Here is a 22,789-nt window from a genome sequence, read left to right as displayed (position 1 = left end):
GCTCCCCGCACACCCCTCGCGGCCCGCCCGCCGCCCGGCCGTGGGGGAGGGGTGCCACTCTAAATATAGACTTCAAGGACTCGCCCGGGCAAAGATTGCCCCGGCCGGCCGGCCTGCCCGGCCCCCGCGCACCGACGAGGCTGGCAGAGCGCGCGCGCTGGACCTGGCGAAGGGCGCCTGCTGGGGCCTCGGAGCGGGGCGCTTCTCCCCGGAGCGCGGGGTTTCTGCGGTTCCACCGTGCTCCGCTCCGTGCCTGTGTCCAAGTGAAGCCAACTTGGTGACCTCGAATCTCTCCTGTCTCTGCTCTGTCTCTGTCTCTCTCTGTCTCTGACACTCTCTCTCTCTCTTTCTGTCTGTCTCTCCTGATCCTTAAATCCAACTCTTTCCTACCCTGTGCCTCTGTTTGCATCTGTAACCCTAGAGCATAGTTTGATCCTGTTTGTTGCTGTGCTGCTGTTTGTTCTCTTTTCTTAAGTTTTCCTTCTTTGTTTGGGTCTGCACAGGGCGGTGCTCAGGCTCTGCACTCCTGGCTTTGCACTCCGGCATCACTCCTGATGGGGCTCAGGATCCATTTCAAGTTGGCTCGAGCTCAAGTCAGCCACATATAAGGCAAGCACCTTCCACAGTACTGTCTCTCTGGTCCGGTTTGTTTTGTTTTACCCCCCCTTTTTTTGGGGGGCGGGTCACACTGAGGTGACTCTTTCCTGCCCTGTGCTTAGGGGTTGCTCCCAACAGTGCAGGGGTACCAGGGATTGAACCCAGTCCTACCACATGCAAAGCTTGCACTCAGTTGAGCTCTCTCAGCTCTAAGATCTTGCATTTTTTTTTTTTTTTTTTTGCTTTTTGGGTCACACCTGGCGATGCACAGGGGTTACTCCTGGCTCTGCACTCAGGAATTACTCCTGGCGGTGCTCAGGGGACCATATGGGATGCTGGGATTTGAACCCGGGTTGGTCGCGTGCAAGGCAAACGCCCTACCCGCTGTGCTATCTCTCCAGCCCCCTAAGATCTTGCATTTCTAACAAGTCCTTGCAAAGCCCATAGGGGCTGCAGCTCCTAAAGACCTCATTCTGAGTATTGAGAGCCCAGGAGAGACTTAATTAAACTAAAACTTGGAAAATACCCATCCAGATGCATGAGGGGATTCTTGGGGTAAGACCATATATGCCTCTCCAATGGAACTGGGCTTGGAAGATCATCTCTGTAGAGGGAGGAAACAGAATTCTATCCCTACAGGGGCCAGAGAGATAGAACAGTGGGTAGGAAATTTGTGTTGCATGTGGTTGACCTGGGTTCAACCCCCAGCATCCCCTACAGTTTTTTGAGCACTGCCAGGAATAATTCCTGAGCACAGAGACAGGGGTAACCCGTAAGCACTATCAGGTATGGACTCCTCCAAAACATTGTTTTTTGTGGGGACACAACCAGTTATACTCAGAACTTACTCTTGGCTCCATGTTTAAAGGTTACTCCTGGCTGTGCTCAGAGGACCATATAGGGTGTCAGGGATCATGGCACTAGGGCTTGCACCTGGGTAGGCTGTGTCTAAGGCAAGCTCCAAGGAACCACCAATTTCTATAAATCAGGTAACCCTTCCTCAGCAAGAGGGTTTAACTGAACAATCTGTGGTGGTAGTTTGGGGTTTGGGGCTGGGGGTTGGTAGATGAAGAATTCCCTGAAGGGGAATCATGAAAAGTGGTCACCAGTGGGGGGAGGGGGAGTGGGGGGAGCTGTGACTTGGAGTATTCAGTGAATTCTCCAGGCTTTCCTGAGAGAACCTTAGAGAAACCCATCCCAGCTTGGGTCTCAGAGCCAACATGGTGTGAATTCAACAAACTCTTACCTTGTGGTATGAACTGGGACCAAGGGAGGAAGGGCCATGTTTGTTTGCTTGTTTCTCATTCATTCAAAAGTATATTGCCATGTCCAAGCCATCAATAAGACATACCCACCCAGTCACAGCAAGCTTGGAACAGTTTATGGGTAAGGAAAATGTGTATTTACACACACACACACAATCCTTAAATCCAATTCTGTATAATTGTATAATCACAACTGGATGAGGATCATAGATACCTAGGAGACAGGTGAGGGGGATTTGCCTGCTGGGGTACATTCATCTCCAAAATATAAAGTTTTAAACTGCGCAGAAGTGCAGGGTAGGAGTTGGAAGAGAGTATTCACATGAGAGGAAAAACATTCATTTAATATGTTTGTTGGGCACCTACTATGTACTAGGTATCTAGAGAGGAACAAAGCAGTCACATCTTCAGCCCTTTTATTGCTTTTTAAAAAAATCATCTTTGAATCATTTCCCCCCCCCTTTATATTTCCTGAGATCATCTCACGATTAAACTGCCCCTTTGGTGAGAGCGAGATTATAGGGGTTTAGGCACTTGCCTTGCATGGGTCAACTCCACTTCCATCCTAGCACCACACATGGTTCCTCAAACAGTGCCAGGAATGATCCCTGAGCACAGAATCGAGTAAACCCTGAGCACTGCTGGGTGTGATTCCTCACATTAAATATAAATACACAACTTGCCCTTAAATCCTTATTTCAGGGGGAATCAAAAGTGACATTGGAGCCCAGGCTGAGCTAGACTGCAGATCTTCAGACTCCTAGTCCAGTGGTCCATCCTCCACACCAGGGTTTCTCAGTGTCGGCACTACAAACATATTGGATAAGTCACATCTGAGGAGGGCTAAGATGTGTATTGCTTTAGCAGCATCCATGGACTTAAGCCACTAGATGCCAGTAGCACATTCCAGCTGGCGACAATTGAAACTGCAGTAGGATGGGGGAGAGAGTACAATGGGCTGGAGTACATACCTTACATATGGGGAGCCTGGGTTTGGTCCCCAGCACTGAAACAATATCCCAGGCACCAAGATGGGAATAGCTCCTGACCACTTCTGGGTGTGCCCCCAAAAAGAAACAAGCAAAGGTCTCTGCATCGCCAAATGTTGCCAACTGCTGCTACCCTCAGCTTCTCCCATCCCAGGTCTGGAGAAATGGTGCCAAGTCCTAACATTCCCTTCCCTACTGCTCTTCAGATCACAGAAATGAAACCAATGGAATTATTTAAAAAAATAGTTTATTAGAGATGAGCAAAATAACAAGTCTGAGATGAATAAAACCAGCAGATGGGGAGTGAGGGGGCCTCAAAAGTCCGCCCTGGCCTGGGGGCATTGCAGACCATTTAGCACGCCAGAGAAAAGAGCTAGTCTCCCAGGCCAGACTGTGTTGGTCACTCATGGCTTTCCCTGCTTGGCCTGGCACATCCCTCCCAGGGCCCTGAGCCCAGTGACAGTACAGCTGGCATCAATGATTAGTGATGCTTTTAGATGTGGGACCCTCCTGGGCCTCCTGCACTGGAGGCAGAACCTTTGAGTCTCTGCCCTCCTACATCTACCACTCTCCTTGCTCCTTGTTTGTCCTTCGCCTTTCCTAAGACTAAAAGGAAAGTCCTTTCCTAACACTGCTCTTGCAGTGACTGAGGGAAAAAGGAGAGAGAAATCTGAACTTCCAGACCATTCCTTTTTTTTTTTTTTTTGGGTCACACCCGGGGATGCACAGGGGTTACTCCTGGCTCATGCACTCAGAAATTACTCCTGGCTGTGCTCGGGGGACCATATGGGATGCTGGGATTCGAACCTGGGTCGGCCGCGTGCAAAGCAAACGCCCTACCCGCTGTGCTATTGCTCCAGCCCCCCAGACCATTCCTTTTGGAAGGATGTTGGGGCACATCTGGAAGTGCTCAGGGCTTACTCCTGGCTCTTCACTCAGTGACTGCTCCTGGAGGACTTGGGGACCATCAGGGTGCTGGGGATCAAACCTGGGGCTGCCATGTGCAAGATAAGTATCCATCCTGCTATAATATCACCCCAGTTTCAAACCATTCCTTTCTTTCCTGCTATGTTAGGGGAACAGGCTAACAGGAGTAATTATTGCTCTACTTCTTAGCTGGGGAATGAATGCCTGGTGAGGTTCCCAGGAAGGCTGTGCTGTTCCTTAAATGGAGCGATACTCAGGATACTTATTTATGAACCAGCACAGTATGGACTCTGACAGGTGGACAAAGGCTATAGATAATGGCAATGTCACACAGATACAAACCAGTCTGCCTTTGAGTCCAGAACCATATCCAGAAATCTAGTCCTACGCATCCCCAAACCCATCTCCCCTTGAGATCAGTTTTCCCAGCAAGAGACCACACCTGCAGGACCCTGTCTTCCTCATCCACTATCTGCGATGCCCCGCACAGTTATAGACATAGAGCTGGGACGTAGGAACAGCAGACAAGCTAAGAATGGCAGAAAAGAAACTAGTCTGGCAGAATTCCTGGTCTGGAGAATGATGGAGCGGCTGGTCCGACTCTTGTGAACACCCCTGAGTGATGGAAGATGAGGCCTGGTCTGATGAGGATTGAGGTTCTGTAGCTGAAGCTAGCTCAGCAGCACTTAGATCCATCCACAGGGCTCCCTGGTGTCTGGAGGCAATGAGATGGGGGAGACACTGGGTTGTCAGCTCAGGCTGGGAAGGGTCGGTGTCCTGGCTCCACAGCAAGAGGGAAGGGCAGCTACAGAGGCACAAGGGACAGACAAAGTCAAGATGGAGGGGAATGAACACAACTCCCCAGTCTCATGGGTTCAAGTCCTAGCTCTGAATATTGGGGTCCAGCATGGGGTGGTTCAGACACATGAGGGCCAGCAAGGAGCTAGTCTTGCAAAAGCTGCACAGAACTTGCTGGAAGAACCCCAGTCCTTGAGCCGTCTCCATCGGTGAAGCCAGCCTGTGGAGAGAAGGGTGCAAAAAGGCACTTCTAAAGTACCGATTAGATTCCACTTGTTTATATCCATTTTGCAAGTGTCTCATTGTGGCTATATGAAACCAACCCCATTTTATTTATTTTTATAATCATTATTTAGTTTTGCTTTTTGGGTCACACCCAGTGATGCTCAGGGGTTACTCCTGGCTCTGCACTCAGGAATTACTCCTGGCGATGCTTGGGGGACCATATGGGATGTTGGGAATTGAACCCGGGACGGCTGTGTGCAAGGCAAACACCCTACCTGCTGTACTATCACTCCAGCCCCCACCAACCCATTTTACAGATGATAAAAACTGAGGTAATAAGGATGTGAAGCGAGGGACTGAAGCAATAATGCAGCAGCCAACCTGGGTTTGATCCCCAGGGCTTACTCCTGGCTCTGAGTTCAGGGATCACTCCTGGTTTGGTTCAAGGAAGCAGAGGTGGTGCCAGGGATTCAACCCAGGTCTGCTGCATGCAAGGCAACACCCTACCCACTGCGCTCTCCAACCCCAGATTTGTAATTCTTTTTTTTTATTATTTTTTTTGGGTCACACCTGGCAATGCACAGGGGTTACTCCTGGCTTTGCACTCAGGAATTACCCCTGGCTGTGCTCAGGGGACCATATGGGATGCTGGGATTTGAACCCGGGTCGGCCACGTGCAAGGCAAACGCCCTACCTGCTGTGCTATCTCTCCAGCCCCTAGGTTTGTAATTCTTTCTTGGAGCTACCATCTTGGTTGCCAGAGCCCTGCTCTTCCTTGTGTCTGCTGGCCCCCTCAAAACCTGGGCTCTCTCCACATTCCCTGCCTTGGGCTGAAGCCTGAAAAGCCACACTGTGGCTGCCTGGGGCCCTCCAGTGCCCTAAACAGAGAGGGAGGTCTGCCACCCCAACACACTTACTGATGACCAAAAGCCTCGGGGCCCCGCCACCCCCAGTGCCACCACATCCCGGAGCTCCTACCGGTGTGTTCCTTCTTAGGAGAGGTTGCCTGGCTGAGGGACTGTCCTCCAGGTTCCGGGCCCCACGCCGATAGGAGCGAGTGCTCTCGGAGCTGGAAGACAGATACAGGTCAAGGTGGCCCCCAAGTCCACAGAAATCCCCACCCCTCAGCAGGGGAGACAGGGTTCTAGAGAGCACGGCTGGGGCAGAGAGTGTATGAGGAAGGTCCATTAGGTCCCCAGGCCAGGGCTGTCCAGGCCCAAGAACTCACAGAGCTCTGGAGATACCTCCTGACCAAGTCCTAAAACCACAAACTGAAAGAGTTTGTACAGAAGGGAGGACTAGGCCCTGGGTCGAAGGTGGGGATGGTGCAGAGACCCCACAGGGAGCCCACAGAATGGGGTGTGGGTGGGACGAAGAGGTCCCCATCCCGGCCCCTCTCCAGCTCTCCAGCGCATGAGGCGGGTGACTGTGAAGGCCCATCCCCATGTCCTCCAGGCCCAGCACTTCGGCAGTGGGCAGGGGCTCGGCGCCACACAGCAGGCACCGTTCTGACATGGAGAAAAGAACGGATGCCCAGAGAGGTGTGAGAATGCCCCAGATTGCACAGCGGGGCTCTTACTGACCTGAATCTGACAGGGGGGTACGTCTCCACAGGGGCGGTTCCAGACATCAGGCCAGGCCGGGAGAGGCCCGGGGACTCCCAGAGACCCTCTTCAGACCCCGGAAGCGTTTGACTGGGTCCTCCATGTTCCAGAGGGCTGGTGAGGCTGGAGGAGGAGGAAGCTGAACTTGCAAGGCTCTCAGGGGGTCCGTGGGGCTCTGAGCTCAGGGTGGGAGCTTCTGATCGATCTGGAATCAGAAGTGATAAAGCCTGTCTTAGCCATTTTTGTGCTGGTTTCAGAGAAGTCTTTAGCCGCTAGGTCTATCCTGGTTCTGACCAACAGCCCGCTCCTACATGCCATTAACCTCTCTCCTGCCCTTCGATGCTTCCCCACCGTGTTTGTCCCGTTCATTCATGATGCACTCGCCCACTGATCTGCTTCTGCTCACCCCTCAATCTGGACTCTCCCGCTCATCACTCAGGTTCAGCTCAGAAGCTATCCCCACCCAACTTCCTAGTCAACCCTTCCCTCTCAGATACACTCCCTCTCCCTCCTGAACTTCCAAAGAAAGTCTAATTTATCTATTTGACAGGGAGCTCTTGAGAACAGCCAGGCACTATATTAGTGTGGGAAAAATAACGTTCAAACACTCAAATGCCTGACCTCTGTGATTTATGTTCCCTATAATGCAGTGCCTTACACTATAGTGAACTGCATACCTTCATGTGTGTATGTGTGTCATTTTCTTAGAAATCATTATCCTTTAAACTTAAACTATGTAGAGACAAAGGAGAGGTAGTTAATATTCAGAAGACTGGGAAGATAGCTCAAAGGGCTGAGAAGATAGCTCAAAGGACTGGATTACATTCTTTGCATAAATAAGGCCTGGATTTGATACCTGGCACCACATGATCCCCTGAGTCCCTGAGCACCACTAACCATGGCCCCACAACCAAAAACAACATGCAAGTTAAAAGAGATAGAAATGGGGCCTAGTGAGATAGTACAGTGTGTAGGGTGTTTATTTTACATGTGGCAGACCCGGGCTCAATTTCTGGCACCCGATATGGTCCCCTGAGCCTGCCAGGAGTGATTCCTGAGTGCAGAGTCAGGAGAAACCCCTGAGCATTGCCAGGTGTGGCCCCCAAAACTACAAAAACAAAAAAAGAGATGAAAATGGGATAATGGAGTATTTTTGTTTCTGACAATGTCTTTTTCTGTGGGGGGAGGTGTTTTGGGTCACACCCAGTGAATGACTATGTGGGATGCCAGGGATCAAACCTGGGTTGGGTCAGTCATGTGGAAGGCAAATGCTCAACCCACCGCACTATCACTCCAGACCCTTGGACAATGTCTTAAGCACATAAAATATTTACTGTTCTCCCCCATAAAGATATTTTTATACAAGCTATCTTTAAGATTTATGTTGTATGTTCTCAGTGTCTTCCATTCTATTTGCAGAAGAATGTTCAACTTAGGTGTGTAAACATCCAGCTTACATCTCCCCTATGACACTGTCTTGGTAGCCTCCAGAAAGCCAGAGACAAGGTAAATGCTCAATAAATACTTTTCTTTCATTTGAGTGAACACCCAGGAACTTAAGAGTAGCACACATCTGGGTTTTTTTGTTTTTCTGTTTGTTTGGGGGTTATACCACATGGTGCTCAGGACTTGCTCCTGGCTCTGTGCTCAGGGGTTACTCCTGCGGGGGGAGGGGGCACCTTCAAGGACCATGCTGGTGATTGAGTCAGGGTCACCTATGCAAGGCAAGAGTCTTAACCCCTGTGCTATCTCTCTGGCTCAAGAGCGGGGTTTCAATCCTACATCAGAGACTTACTGGCTGTGGAATCTTGGGCACATTATATATTTTTGCTTCTTTTTTGATGTGGTGGTGGTGGTAGTGGGAGCTTTGGGGCATGGAGTGTGGAGGGGCATGCCACACTCAGTTGTGGATAGAACCCAGGACCTCATACTTGCAAGACATGTGCTTGAGGGGCTGGAGAGATGGTACAGCAGGTAGGGTGCTTGCCTTGCAAGTGACAGTCTGAATTTGATTCCCAGGTACCCTATATGATCTGCTGTGCACCACCAGGGGTGATCCCTGAGTGCAAAGCCAAGAGTAGACCCTAAGCACTGTCAGTATGGCCTAAATATGAAGGGAAAAAAAGAAGAAGACATGTGCTTGACCATTTGCACAGTATTTATGCTCCTTTCAGGGATGTTATTAACCCCTACTTGACAGGTGATTGTCAGGAAGCAGAGTAACATCTGCATTCAGCTCAGCACCCAGCAACACACAGCAGCCCTCAGTGAACAGGCATTCTTTGGGGTGGCCACCATACCTCCGCTGCCATATCCTGCACGTGCTGGGATCACAGTCCGGGAAGGGTTCTTGACTGGCAAGGGTGGGGGGCAATTCTCATTCTGGCTCTGAGGGGTGACTGGTCCCACGCTGGCGATGGTCTCATAGGTCTTGTTGCTGATATCCAGTCTCCCACTGGCCCAGCGGGTCTGGGTTGGGGGTTTCAGAGGGCAGCGCTGCTGGAACAAAAGTGTGGGAGGGAAGATGTTCTGGTTCCTTCAGACCAGCCCTGGCCTACACCAGGTCCAAGCTTGGCTCTTCCCTTCTGCTATCTAGAGGCCTGAGAGGCAAGGGCTGGGACTCACCTTCTCTTCCTCCTCCTCCTCACTGTCAGAGCCAGCCTCTGGAGACACCCCCCAGGAGTAGTCCAGGTGCAGAGGGAAGGCCAGGGTTCCAGCCTGGGCCTGCTCCAGCTGCCCCAAACAAAAAGCAGGGACAGTTTAGCTTGTCAGCAGCTTAGCAGAGGGAGAGACAGGGAGGGACATATCAGGCAGGGGTGGGGCTCAGCACAAAGGGGCGGGGTTCAACAGATAGAGGCGGGGCAGAGTAGGTAGGGGCGGGGCTGAGCAGGGAGGGGCGGGGCTGAACATGCAGGGGCGGGGCTCAGCAGACAGGGTCAGAGGCTCTCGTCTCCCATTAGACCTCACCAGCAACTCGCACTCCTTGTGTTGCTTCTTCCTGGCAATGTCCAGAGCTGTCTCTCCTGCCTCGTTCACTGTAGGAATGGTAAAGGTCAGGGTGAAAAAAGTACATTACAGTTCAGAGGTTAAGAGGGGCCTTTGGAACCAAATGATCTAAGACTGAATCTTGTCCCTGCTACTTCCTGGCTAGGTGGCTTTCTGCAAGTTACTTAACCTCTCTGGGGTTTAGCTTTCTCACCTATAAGATGAAAAGGATATTTATAATAACCTAATGAAGCATTCTTTGTTTTGAGGTGGGGAAGGTGGGAGGTGTTGGGGTCACAGTCAGTGGGCTCAGTGGCTATTCCTGGCTCTGTGCTCAAAAGTGACCCCTGGTAGTTCTCAGGGGACCATATGCAGAGCCAGAGACGGAACTGGGTTGGCTGCATGGCAGCAGGCAAGTATAATCTCTCTGGCCTATATGGTTATTGAGAGGATTAAATGATTTAATGCTTGTAAGAGCACTTGGCCTACCAAAAGACAAATATTAATATTAAATAACAAATGGTAGCTATTACAATGACTGTTATTCAGATAAAGCTGATGTTTGTTTGACTAGGGACTTTCAGAAATATCATCTTTCCTAGCAGACCCACTCGGTCAGCAGTTTGATTCCCATTTCACAAAGAAAGATGCTGAGGATCCGAAGCTTGAAGGGACAAATCCAGTGTCCCCAGAGTGAGCAGAGGCAGACCAGGATTAGATCCTGAGAATGCCTGCAAGGTCTAGGCTGGTCCTCGGTGTACCGTCCATCTGCGAGAAAGGCAGGGCTTCCCACTGGGTGAGGGCAGTGAGAAAGGGGGTATGGAAGGGGAGGATGCCCACCTGTGCCAGCCGAGGCTCTCCCTTTCAGCAGCAGCTTGAGGCAGTCGAGTTGGTTGTAGAGAGCAGCACAGTGCAGGGCACTGTTCCCATCGGCAGCCTTGGCATCTGGGTGACCACTGGGGGCCAGGGAGGGGAGAAGGGGGAAGCCAGGTGAGGGGTTCGTGTCAGGTGGGGGGGGGGAACAAGGAGAGGAGAGAAGACAGAGAGGGGAGGAGCTTGGGGACGTGGACAGACAGGGAGGCTCTTACCCATTCTGGATGATGAAATCCACCAGGGGCAGAGAGGTCTGGTCAGCGACCCTGATGGCCAAGTGCAGGGCAAGCTCTCCAGGTGCCTAAATACACATTCAAACCACTTGAGTTTCTCCTCAGTCTGCTTGCCACCCGCCCCCAGCCCCTGCCCCATAGTACTCTCTGCAACCCTTGCTGCCTCCTCACACATGAAGTGGCCAGAAACCCCATGGGAGGAGAGAATATGGATGAAGCCACATTTGGGAGGATAGTGACAGACCTGTTTCCTTCCAAGATTCTTCATCCTTTTAACTCTGCAGAAGGTGGTTCCTAGCTTAGGGCTCTACCGCTTCTCCTGCTAACCTCCTGCTTTCAGCTCACACTCATGTGCAGACTGTCCCAACCTGGGTTTGATTCCCAGCATCCCATATGGTCCCCTGAGCACTTCCAGGAGTAATTCCTAAGGGCTGAGCAACTCCTGAGTGTTGCTGGTACGGCCAAACAACAATAAAAAGGTAAAATGACCTGCTCTGGATCACTCAGCTAGGAAGAGTCTGCACCATGATTCAGCTTCGGTCCGCTTGACTAAAGTCAGGATCTCTCCCTTTTTCTTCTCTGTTGTTTTGTTTAGTTCATTTAGTTTGGTGCTCAGGAACTACTTACTGCTGGGAGATAATGCAGGACTAAACCAGAACCCAGGACCCAGGACCTCACATATGCAAGGCAAATGTTCTAACCACTAAGCCACATACTCGGTCCCTATATCCCCCTCCGATGGATGGACTTGAGCAGATTTCAGGTAGGGTAAAGGAAAGTAATGGCTGGTTCTGGAGGGGGATTAGGGAGCATGAGAGTGAAGGTGGGTTATAGGTGGACCTTGGAGGTGGTTCTCACCTGCCCATCTGGCCCAGGCAGAGGTTGTCCAAAGTCCTGCCCATTAGCAAAGGCCTCCAGCACTGACAGAAGATCCTGGCTGCAAATGGCTGTCCGGACTCTCTGGGGGTCTTGCGGAGCTCGCCGGGCAAACCTGTGTTCCACATACTTGGCCACAATAAAGTCTCTGCGAGTGCTCCTGCCGAAGGCAACCAGGGAATCTCAGAGCAGAACTGTCCACCCGATGAAGCCCAGGAACCATCCCACGAGAATTAAGACTCTCCTTCCGCTTAGACGGGGACCCTGGACTCTCCTGGGCCTCCCCTCAGCCCTGTTCAAGATCTAGCCAGGGCCCTTACATGTCACTCTCAGCTGAGGGTTTAGCTCCACCGTTTGAGGGCAGCTGGGCTTCCATGACCTCATTGAAGCGCGTGTTCCCAATGTTCAAGGCAAGCTCAGGTGGAAAAGAAAGTGGTGGAGATTAAGATGGAGGGGTTGGGATAGCGCCCCCTGGAGGATGGACACTCCCGCAGCCCTTCCTCCCAATCCAGCCTCTTTCTGGATCCAACCTTGCCTCAGACTGCTTCCCCAGAGACTCTAGACCCTGCCCTGTGCCCTGATCAAATCACACCCCCACCCTCCCTTCCCAGCCGCCCTCACCAGCAACTCGGAGGGACCCAGCAGGTCCAAGGTGAGGGACTGAATGCGTGAGAAGCGCACGCCCAGCTCCCGGTGGACGCCTGAGCACTGGATGCAGGTGAGCACGCCCAGGTTGGTGCTGAGCCACGTGGGGTCTGTAAGGAAGCGCAGCTGGTGTCCAGGGGTGCAGCCCCCTCCTCAGCTCCCACCCCCAGCCTGGTCGCACCAGCCCCACCTGTGGCCCCGCAGTCGCAGCACTGGCCATTCCCGGGCCTGCTCTTGACCTCGGCGATGAGCAACTTCGTAAGATCTTGGGGCTCCCCGTCCAGCCCAGTGGCGCCTCCCCAGGGCGCCGGGCAGGAGCTGGGCTCCCCCAGGAAGGCACTGCTCAAGGCTTCATCCTTGCTGTTCTGCAGCACCGACACCCACCTGCAGAGTGTGTGTGGGGTGACACCAGACCTCTCTGGGCCATGAGGCGCCCCTGTCCCACCCCAGGCTGGCCATGGGGAACACTCACGCCTCACACTCATGTTCATCTTCCACCTGGAAGTGGTATGTCCTGTTGTCTGTGGGGACAGGAAGGAACAGGTCAGGCGCAGAGACACCGAGTGGGTCTGCTTTGGGCCTGAGACCCCCTCATCAAAAAAGGTGTGGGCGGGGTTCCAGAGTGGGTATTTCTTTCCCTGCGGGGCCAGCTCTGAAAACTGAGAGGGGTGTGGAAGGGGGACTGATAACAGTGGACAGTGGGGGGTGGGCAGATCCACAGATGTCACTTCCCAAGCAGAATCGCAAAGGTCCCCCTGTATGAGGCCCTGCTGGAGGGTGTCCTATTGTCACCGCACCCTCCCCACCACTCTGTGCCCTCACTCCTGCCTTTCTCCCAGCCTGTGCCAGCTGTCAGGGGGAGCGAGAGGTCAGACTCTGACGAGGCTACTCCTCTGCTCTGGAGCTCCTCCTGCCACCCGCCATGCCTCCCTGTTTTTTTCTTGTTTGGTTTTGGGACACACTGGCTGGCTCGGGCTTTACCCTTGGCTCTGAGCTTAGGGATCATTCCTGGTGGTGCTGGGGAACCATATGGGCTGCTGGGGATAGCACATGAGTTGGCCATGTGCAAGGCAAGAGCCCGACCCTCTGTATTATTCTTTGGGCACAGCTCCCTATTGCCTGGAGACAAGGTGAAGAGGGTTTCCCAAGTCTCAGCGAGCCACCGCCTGGGGATCCACATGGGCTGGGCCCCTCTCCTGCTTCTCTGCCTCTCATCCCGCCCATCCTATCTCCTAAGATATCCTTGCCCCAGCTCTGCCTCTTTGTATCCCCCTCAGCTAAACTCAAATACTCTCTTGTCTACTGCAGCCTTTCCTGACCCTTCCCGCTCCCGAGGGTCCTGGCAGTGCTCCCTCTGTTCCTCTCCTCTGCTTGTCCCCACCACACAGTCCTGGCCCTCCCAAAGGACCAGAGCTTTCTAGACCTGGGTGCAGGTGCAGCAGCCTGCCAGTCAGGCTGAGCACCCAAGGATGCAGAGGATGCAATGGAACATTTGAGACAGCAGTTCCAAAGCTGTGTCATCCAGACCCACAACATGTTTTACAGGAGCCTTGTGCCTGCAGAAGCAGCCCTTGTGGGACTGGACAACGACCACCATGCTCCCCATACTGACGCCCCCTAGTTGCTAAGGGGTCTGACAGAAGCCCTGGGCAGTGGGGGTGGAGGGCAGAGGACTCACGTGTAACCAGATCAAAGCATTTCTTCTCCTCAGGGTTGGGCCTCACTTGGCAGGTCAGCAGGGTCAGCTTCACCGGGGGCCGGTTGATCTGTGTCAGTGAGAGTGCAGGGGTAGAACCGTGTTTCCCAAAGTGGCTGACACCACCTATGCTGGGGGTGCAGGAAGGATCCAGGGGGATGGTAGGAACTTCAGGTACAACTCGGGGCACTAAAGAAGGTAGATTTCCAGGGACGGGGTACTGAGGGGTTTTGTTTGTTTCTAAAAAGGGGAGGTATGCCAAGTAAGTTTGGGAACCTCTGCCATACATGTTATCCTCTGGGCCTCCCAAACTCTTGCTTGTCTGTTTTGAATCTGTTACATGGGCATAATAATCCTGCTCCAGTGAACCTCTCCTAGGGCAGGAGCTATAGTAGAACAGGTAAGGCACTTGCCTTGCACGCAGTTGACCTGGGTTCGGTCCCCGATACCCCATATGGTCCCCGAGCCCTGCCAGGAGTGATTCCTGAGTGCACAGCCAGGAGTAACCCCTGAGCAACCCCCAAACAAAACAGTGTACCTCTCCTCTCCCATCACCTTGAGAACATGGAGTGGCAAGGAGCTGGAGCACCGGCCTTGCCTGTGGAGGTGATGACCATCCCCAGCACTGGTCCCCCCAACTAGCACTGCTGGGTGTGGCCCTGGAGGCCCCCAGTTAGGCTGAGAATCAAACGGGGTGACTCCCAGACCCCCTGAGCACTACTTGAACACCTCCAAACCCTGAAAAATAAAAGGTGGAGTGTGGGTCAAGGCTAGGCTGGGGAGCTGGGGTCCCAGCCCTCTGGCTACTTGGATCCAGATCTTTATGCCAGGATTGGAGGGAAGGTTTAAAATGTGTCTGTCCATAACACCGAGGAGAGGGCCCGCCACTGTGCCCGACCCCCGGCCCAGCCTCACCGTGCTGTGGGAGATAGTCAGGCAGCCATACTTGACGCCACACTTCCTTTTCTGCCAGACTCTTCGGATTCTAGGACCCAGGGGAGAGAAAAACCGTGATCCAAGCTCGCCCCTAATTCCCTTGTAGCAGAAAAGAGATTTTTCTGCAGCGGATCTGTCTGTCATCTACCAGACCATTCACTCCTCACTTCGAGGGCTCCCTTCCAATGGAGGAGACAGTCTTACCCTAAGGAATCTCCCAGCCTGATGGAGGGAGAACATGGGATTACTCTCTTGGGGCCTTATTCTAAAGAAGACCATGTGGCCCTGGATCTCCAAGAGTGGAGAGTGTGATGAAGGGACCCAGGCCATGACCTTACAGCACTCCCCGCCTGGGAGGAGGGCAGGCATTTGTCTGTAACCGATGAGTGTAGGCTAAGGACAATGCAAGGTACTAGCAAGCCCTCCATAATGGCATCTGGAGGGCTGAGAGACTGGAGGGCACGCTATGCATACAGGAGCCCCAGTTTGATCCCTGGCACTATGTGATCTCCCACGGAATAACCCCTGAGCACCCTGTGGGTGTGACTCCCATTCTCCCCACCCCAAAAATAAACTGATAAATCCAGGATCCAAAGTTACTTCACACTTCTGCTGTATAAAACAAGTATTCATTGGTTTAATAGTTATTTCCCATAACAATGAATTAACAAGTAGAAACATGAATGTACCCCATAGGGTCTCACATTTCACAATCCAGTTTATTTAGTTTTTAAAATTTATTTACTTTTTGATTTTTGAGCCACACCCGGCGGTGTTCAGGGGTTACTCCTGGCAGTGCTTGGGGGACCATCTGGGTTGCAGATGATCAAACATGGTCTACTACATGCAAGGCAAGGGCCCGATTCGTTGTACTATCACTCCAGCCCCTCTCAGACTAATTCCTTTACACTGGGCTGCAAGGCTCAGCCAGCAGAGGCCCACCCAGTGTATCGTGGAGGTTAAGGCATGAAGTTGTCCAGGGCAAATGTTAGCTACACTTGGCAAATGATGCTTTTCTTCTTCAAGTTAAGAACAACCAAAGGCCAGAGAGACAGTTAGGTGCTTGCTTTGCTTGTGGCTGACACTAGTTCTATCCCTCATACCACAAATGGTTCCCCCAGGCACTGCCAGGAGTGATCCAAAGAGCAAAGACAAGCCCCTGAACACTGCCTGGTGTGGCCCCCTCCCCCCCAAACAAACAAACAACAAAGGAGAAAGATGAGCCAGTGATTTTTAGTAGATGTTCGTGTGTCTGGATTCTGGTGATTTGCTTCCCCGGTCCTGTCATTTACTATGTGACTCTGGGCAAGTTGCTTGAGCTCTCTGTGCCACTTACCCGTCACTTTTCTTGTACAGAAAGCCCACCTTCTCCGTGCCAAACTGCTTGTTGCCCTGGTGTTGGTGGATGCTGTAGCCACCTCCCGAGTTCTTTCTGCTCAGATTCTCCTGTTCCTCAGACATGCAAAGGAAACCTCAGGGTGCTTGGGGTTGGCGGGGAGACCCGATTCTGCAGTGCTCCTCCCCAGGGAGACGTCTTAGGGGTTTACTTTCCTTCCCTCCATCCAGGCTGGGCCATGGTGGGGTGGGGGTGGGGGCTGAGTTTGCTAGGGGATGGTTCGGGGACTGACTTCTCTGTTCTCGAGCTGCAGTGTCCCTCGAAGGGAGTCCCGGAGCTGGGTCAGTTTCTGCAGCTCCTCTTCCTGGGCCTGTCGCAGCTATGGCACAGAGGGCAGACCCCATTACCAGCTGTGTCCTGTGCAGACCCCATTACCAGCTGTGTCCTGAGCCCAGCGAGGTGGGGCCTCCCTCTCGAGGCGGGTGCCAGCTCTCACTCTCCCAGACTGTTCAGATCACATACACGCCTGAGGCTGAGGACCGACTTACTGTGTGGACCGTGGCTGCCAGCTTCTCGATGAAGGGGGACAGGCTCTGAGCAGCCTTCCAGCCATCTTGGAAAAAGCTGAGAGATTCCAAGATCAAACAAGGGACCAGAGAGGTGAAAAACAAGACATGAGCAGCAAGTGTAGGGAGAAGATACACCCAGGATCACAGACTCAATTTTCTCATCTGAAGAATGGGGATGGGAGTGTGATCACAGGACCTGCTCATAGGGGAACTGTGGGTCTGAATGAGATTACTATGTCAGGTACTTAGTTCCTGGCGCATGGTGAACACTCAATGCATCACCAACAGTGAAGGGTCAAGTGACACAGGGGCCATGGTGGGACACGGGCAGATACCTACTTGTGCTGAGCATGGAAGAATTTGATGAGGCTCTGCAGGAAATCAGGCCCTTGCTTCACCTGGCTCTCCCCAGCTTTGAGCAGATACTATGGGGAAGGCAGGGAAGGATGTGTAAGATGTAGGATATGAGCAGAATCGTGGGCACAAGAGTGCAGTCCTCTTCTGGGTTAGTCTTCTTGGCCATGACTAAACTTGGCTGACATCTCTAGGGCCATCTGTCCAGGACCTGGGCTGAGCCTGTGACTGCATCCCTGGGGTTCAGGAGAGGAAGACAGGATCCCTCCCCACACCCAGCCCTTACCTCGCACATGTGCAGCTGGAAGACATGCCGCTCTCTCTGAGTGTCCTGGGCTACCTCGCTGGGGCTCCCTCCTGTCACCTTGGCACGCTCCCTTTCCTTCTCCAGCCTGGCCCTGGGCCCCAAGGAAAGAGATGCCTGGGCTCACTCACAGCCCCTTTTCCTCATCACCACCATGCCTGAATCCTCCTATTGTGGGCACATAAGAGCATGGGACCCTCCAGTGTGCCTGCTAATGGGGGACACGGGGCCTCAAGTACAGTGATGAACCAGGACGACTCAGGTGAACTGTGGGCAGAAAGACAGACCAGAGCCAGAAAAGAAAGCTACAGAACAGTCTAACAGAGTGCCTAGCCTTGCCTAGATAGAATAAACATCTGAGCTGGCATCTTGTCTGCAAAGTAGTCACAGAAAGACAGACCAGAGCCAGAAAAGAAAGCTACAGAACAGTCTAACAGAGTGCCTAGCCTTGCCTAGATAGAATAAACATCTGAGCTGGCATCTCGTCTGCAAAGTAGCCTTATGGGAAGTCAGGGCTGGGTAGAGGGGCCCACACCACAGGATGACCTGAGGACAGAAGGGACTGGAGTTCAGAGCAGAGATGGAGAGGAAAGAGGCTCCAGACCAGGTCAAGAAAGGTCAGAGCCCTTGCATGCTGGGGGAAAAGGCAGCTCAGATAGAGAAGGGACCACCAAGTAAAGGGTGCTAGGAGGGCCCATTCGGGATGGGAGATGCAGGCTGAAAGCAGATTATAGACTGAACATTATGGCTACTTAATACCTCTATTTCAAACCACAACACCCAAAAGGAGAGAGAGAGAGCAAAAGGGAATGCCCTGCCACAGGGGTGGGGCGGGGTGGGGTGAGGATGGGGTGGGGGTGGTGGGAGGGATGCTGGGATCATTCCTGGTGGAAAATGGGGACTGGTGGAGGGATGTATGACTGAGATGTAAGCACGAAAGTTTTTAATTCTGTGACTGTACCTCATGGTGATTCACTAATATTTAAAAAAGAAGAAAGAAAGAAAGAAAGAAAGAAAGAAAGAAAGAAAGAAAGAAAGAAAGAAAGAAAGAAAGAAAGAAAGAAAGAAAGAAAGAAAGAAAGGAAGGAAGGAAGAAAGAAAGAAAGAAAGAAAGAAAGAAAGAAAGAAAGAAAGAAAGAAAGAAAGAAAGAAAGAAAGAAAGAAAGGCAGGCCAGAGCATGCAGGGCCTAATGCAGACCCTGTGAAGGTTTCCAGTCTTTATCCCAAGAGCAGTGGGAAGGAGTTGGAGGTTTTTATACACAAGGAGGCGAAAGGCTCAGGTTGGAGTCCGCCACTGCTGGTTTGGAAAGGACTTTGGGGTCACATGGGTGAGACAAGCACAAAACGCCTCATTCTCTGAGCCTATGGAGCTTCCCATTTAAAACTTTAAATTCTTCAGTTTTGTCTTTTTTCTGCTTTCTTGGTTTTGAGGTCACACCCACTGGTGCTCAGGGGCTACTCCCAACTCTATACTCAGGGGTCACTCCTGGACGTGTCTGGGGACCACGTAGCGCTGGGGCTCAAACCCAAAGCTCCTGCATGCCAAGCCTGTGCTCCAGGCCACTGAGCTCTCTCTGCTTAGTTCTTCCTGTGCATGCAGGCAGAAAGTGCTTCTCATCCTTGTTGCCACAGAGAACCTGGGCCTTCCCTGCCAGCTCTCAGGGGTTGGCTATTTTCCCTCTCTGGGGATGTATGTAATGGTTTCCTGAAATATCACACCCCTCAAATTACCCATTCCATGCTGTGAGAATTTTCTGCATCTGAGGGTGGGCCACATGATCACAAATTCTAAAACAAAAACCCAGTTGCCCAACAGTTCTGCAACTAAGTGGGTGCCAGCGCTGAGCAGAAACAACAGACACGGATACATCACTTCTCCTTTCTGGGCCCAGGTATCCCTCCTCTGTCCTAGAGGAGACAAGTAAGACAGAGAACATTGAGGACACGCCAGCTCTTACCATCACATGGCGCCTTAGTTTGTAACACCAGGCGATTCTCAAGGGCTACTCCTGGCTCTGCACTCAGGGAACACATCTTGGGACACAATTTTGAAGGAATAATTTTCTGTAGGGGGGCTTTCCTGGGGGATTTTGAGCAACAGCCCTGATCTTTATCAGTGAGGTACCAGGATAGCTCCCAGCTATCCAAAAATGTTTCTGGGGCCAGAGCGATAGTACAACGGAGAGGGCACATGCCTTGCACATGGCCAACCTAGATTAGATCTGCACACCCTATATGGACCCCTGAGCCCTTTCAGGAGAGATCCCTGAATGCAGAACCAGGAGTAAGTCCTGAGTCCCATTGGATGAAATATGGGTGACTGATTCTGGGGCCATACCAGCAGTGCCCGGGACTACTCCCACCACAGAGCTCAGGGGTCACCCCTGGCAGTGCTTGGGGGACTGTGTGGTAATCAGAGTGAACCTGGGTCTACATAGGCTAGCATGTGTCCAGCTCTCTGAGCTAGCTCCTCGGCCCTGGAGAGTTCTGGTTTTCATCTTCTCAGGAGTTATTTTCCATTCCAAGTGGGAGTTCATGGCAGGATGGTGGGGTTTGTTGGGATGGGGACAGGTTCTGTGCATCAAGCCTACATTTTTTACTCATGTTCAGATTCACCCAAAACATCAGCCCTGATCCCTGGCCTGATGGCTGAGTGATATGGTCATTGGCAATAGTGAACTGAGCAGCTTTCAAAGGAGGGAGGAAAACTAAGTAGGTAGAGAGGCTAGCAGGGCAGGGGAATCTCTCAGATACAGTGTTACCAGATCTGTCAATAGTGAAAAAATGCCAAGTAAGCAAAATGTCTTTTTGCAGGAAATGGTTAAATAAAGTATGCTATGGCCATACATAGATATACTGTACAGCTATTAAAGGAAATGAAGAAGCTCTACAAATACTGACATGGAAAGGCATTTGCCCTAAGTGAATGGACACTAAAATAGCAACAATATAGAGCAATGGCTAAAAACATGAATTTTAGACTTGAATGGTAGATGTTTCACTTATTTAACCTTTATAAATCTTGTCACCAGTGTAAAATAGCAACAATATAGAGCAATGGCTAAAAACATGAATTTTAGACTTGAATGGTAGATGTTTCACTTATTTAACCTTTATAAATCTTGTCACCAGTGTTCAGGGTTCCCTGAACTTTAGGGAGGCAAGGGGAGGTGGGGGCACCAGGACTTGACTCTAAGGCCTTGCACATGCCGGCATGTGCCCTACCACTTGAGCTCTCTCTCTGGTCCCCTTCATACATCTCTAAGCTTTGCTTCCTCAGTTCCAGATGAGACAAGCACTTCTTCCTCTTTACACAGGAAACATACAAGTTATAGTCCTTAAGCTATGTTAAGCTCTCAATAAATAGCAGGATTATGGTGATGTTAATGATACTGTCAACTATAATCATAATGATTAGTGATGTGAAAACAGAGAGTAAAAAGTGCTAAAAAATAGGCTAGCTGAGAAGACAGAGACAACGGTATGGGGCCCAGAGCCACATGGAATGTTTAGGAGGCTAGCGGAGGGAGTGAATGAGGAAAGCCCGGTGCCTGAGGGCCTTTCAAAGTGACACCTTGAAACATCTCCCTGATGATGCCTTTGCCCACCCATCCCCCTACCATTCCCCTCTACAAAATGTCTTGCTTCCCAATGCTTCTGCAGACACTGTCCTGAAGGCCCTAGCCTCATGCTCTGATCTCTCTGACCACCTCTCTCTTCGCTCCCTCATCAGCAGGCCCTCTAAAGCATCCCTCCATCTATAAAGCAGGAGTAACAGCACCCTTCCCTGCCTAGGGGAATAAATCTGATGTCCAGGGCTCATCACCAAGGGAGCTCAAAGATACTTACCCACTGGTAAGTATCAATGGCTATTATCATTGATGACTGCTTTTAAGCTGTAATTTTTCACAAGGTGGCCTGGAGACCTTTCACTATCTAGATAACTAGGAAAACTAGGAAAGGTTATCCTAGCATAACTAGGAATACTAGGATAACTAGGATACTTTCACTATCTAGACAACCTAGATAACTAGGAAAGGTTATCTTCTTTCACACTAAGGTAAAATGAGGTAGGAATTGTTACTCGCCAGCTTACAGCTGAAGAGCTTCAGGCACTTGTGTGCATCACACAGATGCTAACGCTGGCAGAGGAGGCTCTGATCCAGGTTTTCCCGATGCTAGAGCCCTGGTACCTGCTACTCGGGTTCCAATCCACTATGTTATATTAAAGTCAAGGATGAGACTTCTCTCTCTCCTCTTCCTTCCTTCATCTCTTTTTCTTCCAGTTTTGGAGTAATATCCAGCAGTGTCTCAGGATCACTTGTGGTTCTGCACTCAGGAACACTCCTGGCAAGGCTCAGGGAACCATATGCAGTGGCAGGGATCAAACCTGGGTCAGCTGCATGCAAGCACCTACCTGCTGTCCTATCTCTACAGCCCCTATTCCAGGTTTATTTTATTTATTTATTTTTGGGTTTTGGGCCACACCCAGCAATGCTCAGTGGTTACATCTGGTGATTCTTGGGAGACCATATAGTATGTTGGGGATTAAACCCTGGTTGGTCCTGTGCAAGGTAAGCACCATACTATCTCTAGTTCTTGAGGATTATTTTAAAGATGATGAAGCTGGTATATAGAAAAGGAAAATAATGGCCCCAGGGCCCTAAGTTGGCAGGCGGAAATGATAAGAGCCAAGGTCTGGACGCCTGTCTCTTAGTCCCTTCTGTTCTCTTGGCCCCAGTACTGGCTCAGATACACTTTATGTCCATCACACATATCTCCACACCAATACCACACTGACCACTGAACCCATTTCTCAGGCAAGAAACACGTAGAACATCAATGTCATATGGAATAGTCAAGACAGACTCAGCCCCTCTGTAGGGTCTGGTGGGCCTTTCTCACTCAGCAAGCCCAAATGGAGAGGGAAACACTCCCTCTGGGACCAACCAGGATGCCAGACACCTGCTGCTATCAGACAGATGCTATCCAGCGCTGCCCAGACGGACTTGTGTAAGAACAAGGTAGAGTTACACAGCAACTCTTGGCTTGCTATTTCTAGCTGTTTCTGGAGCCCTTCCAAAAGGGAATGTACACAGAAGCTTGTGCCAGGACACGTGACTCAACCCTGCATGGCAGGGGCCAGGAAGCCACACCGTGTGGCAGAGAGAGCACGGGACTCAGAAATCTTGGGTCCTAGTCCAAGCCTGTCGATGACTCTCACTCAATAGCTTTACCCCTTTCCTTTCTCTTTTTTTTTTCTTTTTCTTTTTGGGCTACACATGACAGTGCTCAGAACTTACTCCTGGCTCTTCGATCAGGGATTACTCCTGGTGGGCTCAAGGGACCAATAGAATGTCAGGGATCGAAGCCAAGTTTGGCCGCTTGCAAGGCAAAAGCCCTACCCACTGAGCTATCACTGTGGTCCCTAACTTTACCCCTAGGCCTTTTCAAATAACCTACCTCCCTGCCTCCCTCCCTCTCTTCCTTCCTTCCTTCCTTCCTTCTCCCTCCCTCCCTCTCTCCCTCCCTTCCTTCCTTCCTTCTTTCCTTCCTTCCTTCCTTCCTTCCTTCCTT

At 51.5% G+C, this 22,789-nt stretch overlaps 1 protein-coding gene across 2 annotated transcripts in view; it reads right to left on the bottom strand.

Moving 5' to 3' along the window:
* Positions 1-2,678: 2,678 nt before the first annotated feature.
* The window catches only part of ASAP3 (ArfGAP with SH3 domain, ankyrin repeat and PH domain 3), a 60,107-nt gene continuing 39,996 nt past the window's right edge, over positions 2,679-22,789 (bottom strand). Inside the window, exons 6-25 of one of the 2 annotated variants that reach the window (XM_055138936.1) lie at positions 17,195-17,306; positions 16,894-16,979; positions 16,534-16,609; positions 16,278-16,364; positions 15,986-16,095; positions 14,629-14,698; positions 13,696-13,783; positions 12,490-12,538; positions 12,208-12,401; positions 11,994-12,127; positions 11,693-11,787; positions 11,355-11,532; positions 10,479-10,564; positions 10,231-10,346; positions 9,373-9,440; positions 9,031-9,138; positions 8,706-8,904; positions 6,385-6,610; positions 5,780-5,870; positions 2,679-4,796 (exon numbers count right to left, since the gene is read on the bottom strand). In XM_055138936.1, the coding sequence (XP_054994911.1) occupies positions 4,722-4,796; positions 5,780-5,870; positions 6,385-6,610; positions 8,706-8,904; positions 9,031-9,138; positions 9,373-9,440; positions 10,231-10,346; positions 10,479-10,564; positions 11,355-11,532; positions 11,693-11,787; positions 11,994-12,127; positions 12,208-12,401; positions 12,490-12,538; positions 13,696-13,783; positions 14,629-14,698; positions 15,986-16,095; positions 16,278-16,364; positions 16,534-16,609; positions 16,894-16,979; positions 17,195-17,306 (2,248 nt within the window). In that variant the 3' untranslated portion in view covers positions 2,679-4,721. The remainder of the gene's footprint in view (positions 4,797-5,779; positions 5,871-6,384; positions 6,611-8,705; positions 8,905-9,030; positions 9,139-9,372; positions 9,441-10,230; positions 10,347-10,478; positions 10,565-11,354; positions 11,533-11,692; positions 11,788-11,993; positions 12,128-12,207; positions 12,402-12,489; positions 12,539-13,695; positions 13,784-14,628; positions 14,699-15,985; positions 16,096-16,277; positions 16,365-16,533; positions 16,610-16,893; positions 16,980-17,194; positions 17,307-22,789) is intronic. The other variant, XM_004603427.2, reaches the window with a different exon arrangement.

The sequence above is a fragment of the Sorex araneus genome, chromosome 5 (genome assembly GCF_027595985.1).
Source record: "Sorex araneus isolate mSorAra2 chromosome 5, mSorAra2.pri, whole genome shotgun sequence".
Lineage (NCBI taxonomy): Eukaryota > Metazoa > Chordata > Mammalia > Eulipotyphla > Soricidae > Sorex > Sorex araneus.
The sequence above is the reverse complement of the archived record's forward strand: the minus strand, read 5'-3'. Positions and strand labels throughout refer to the sequence as shown.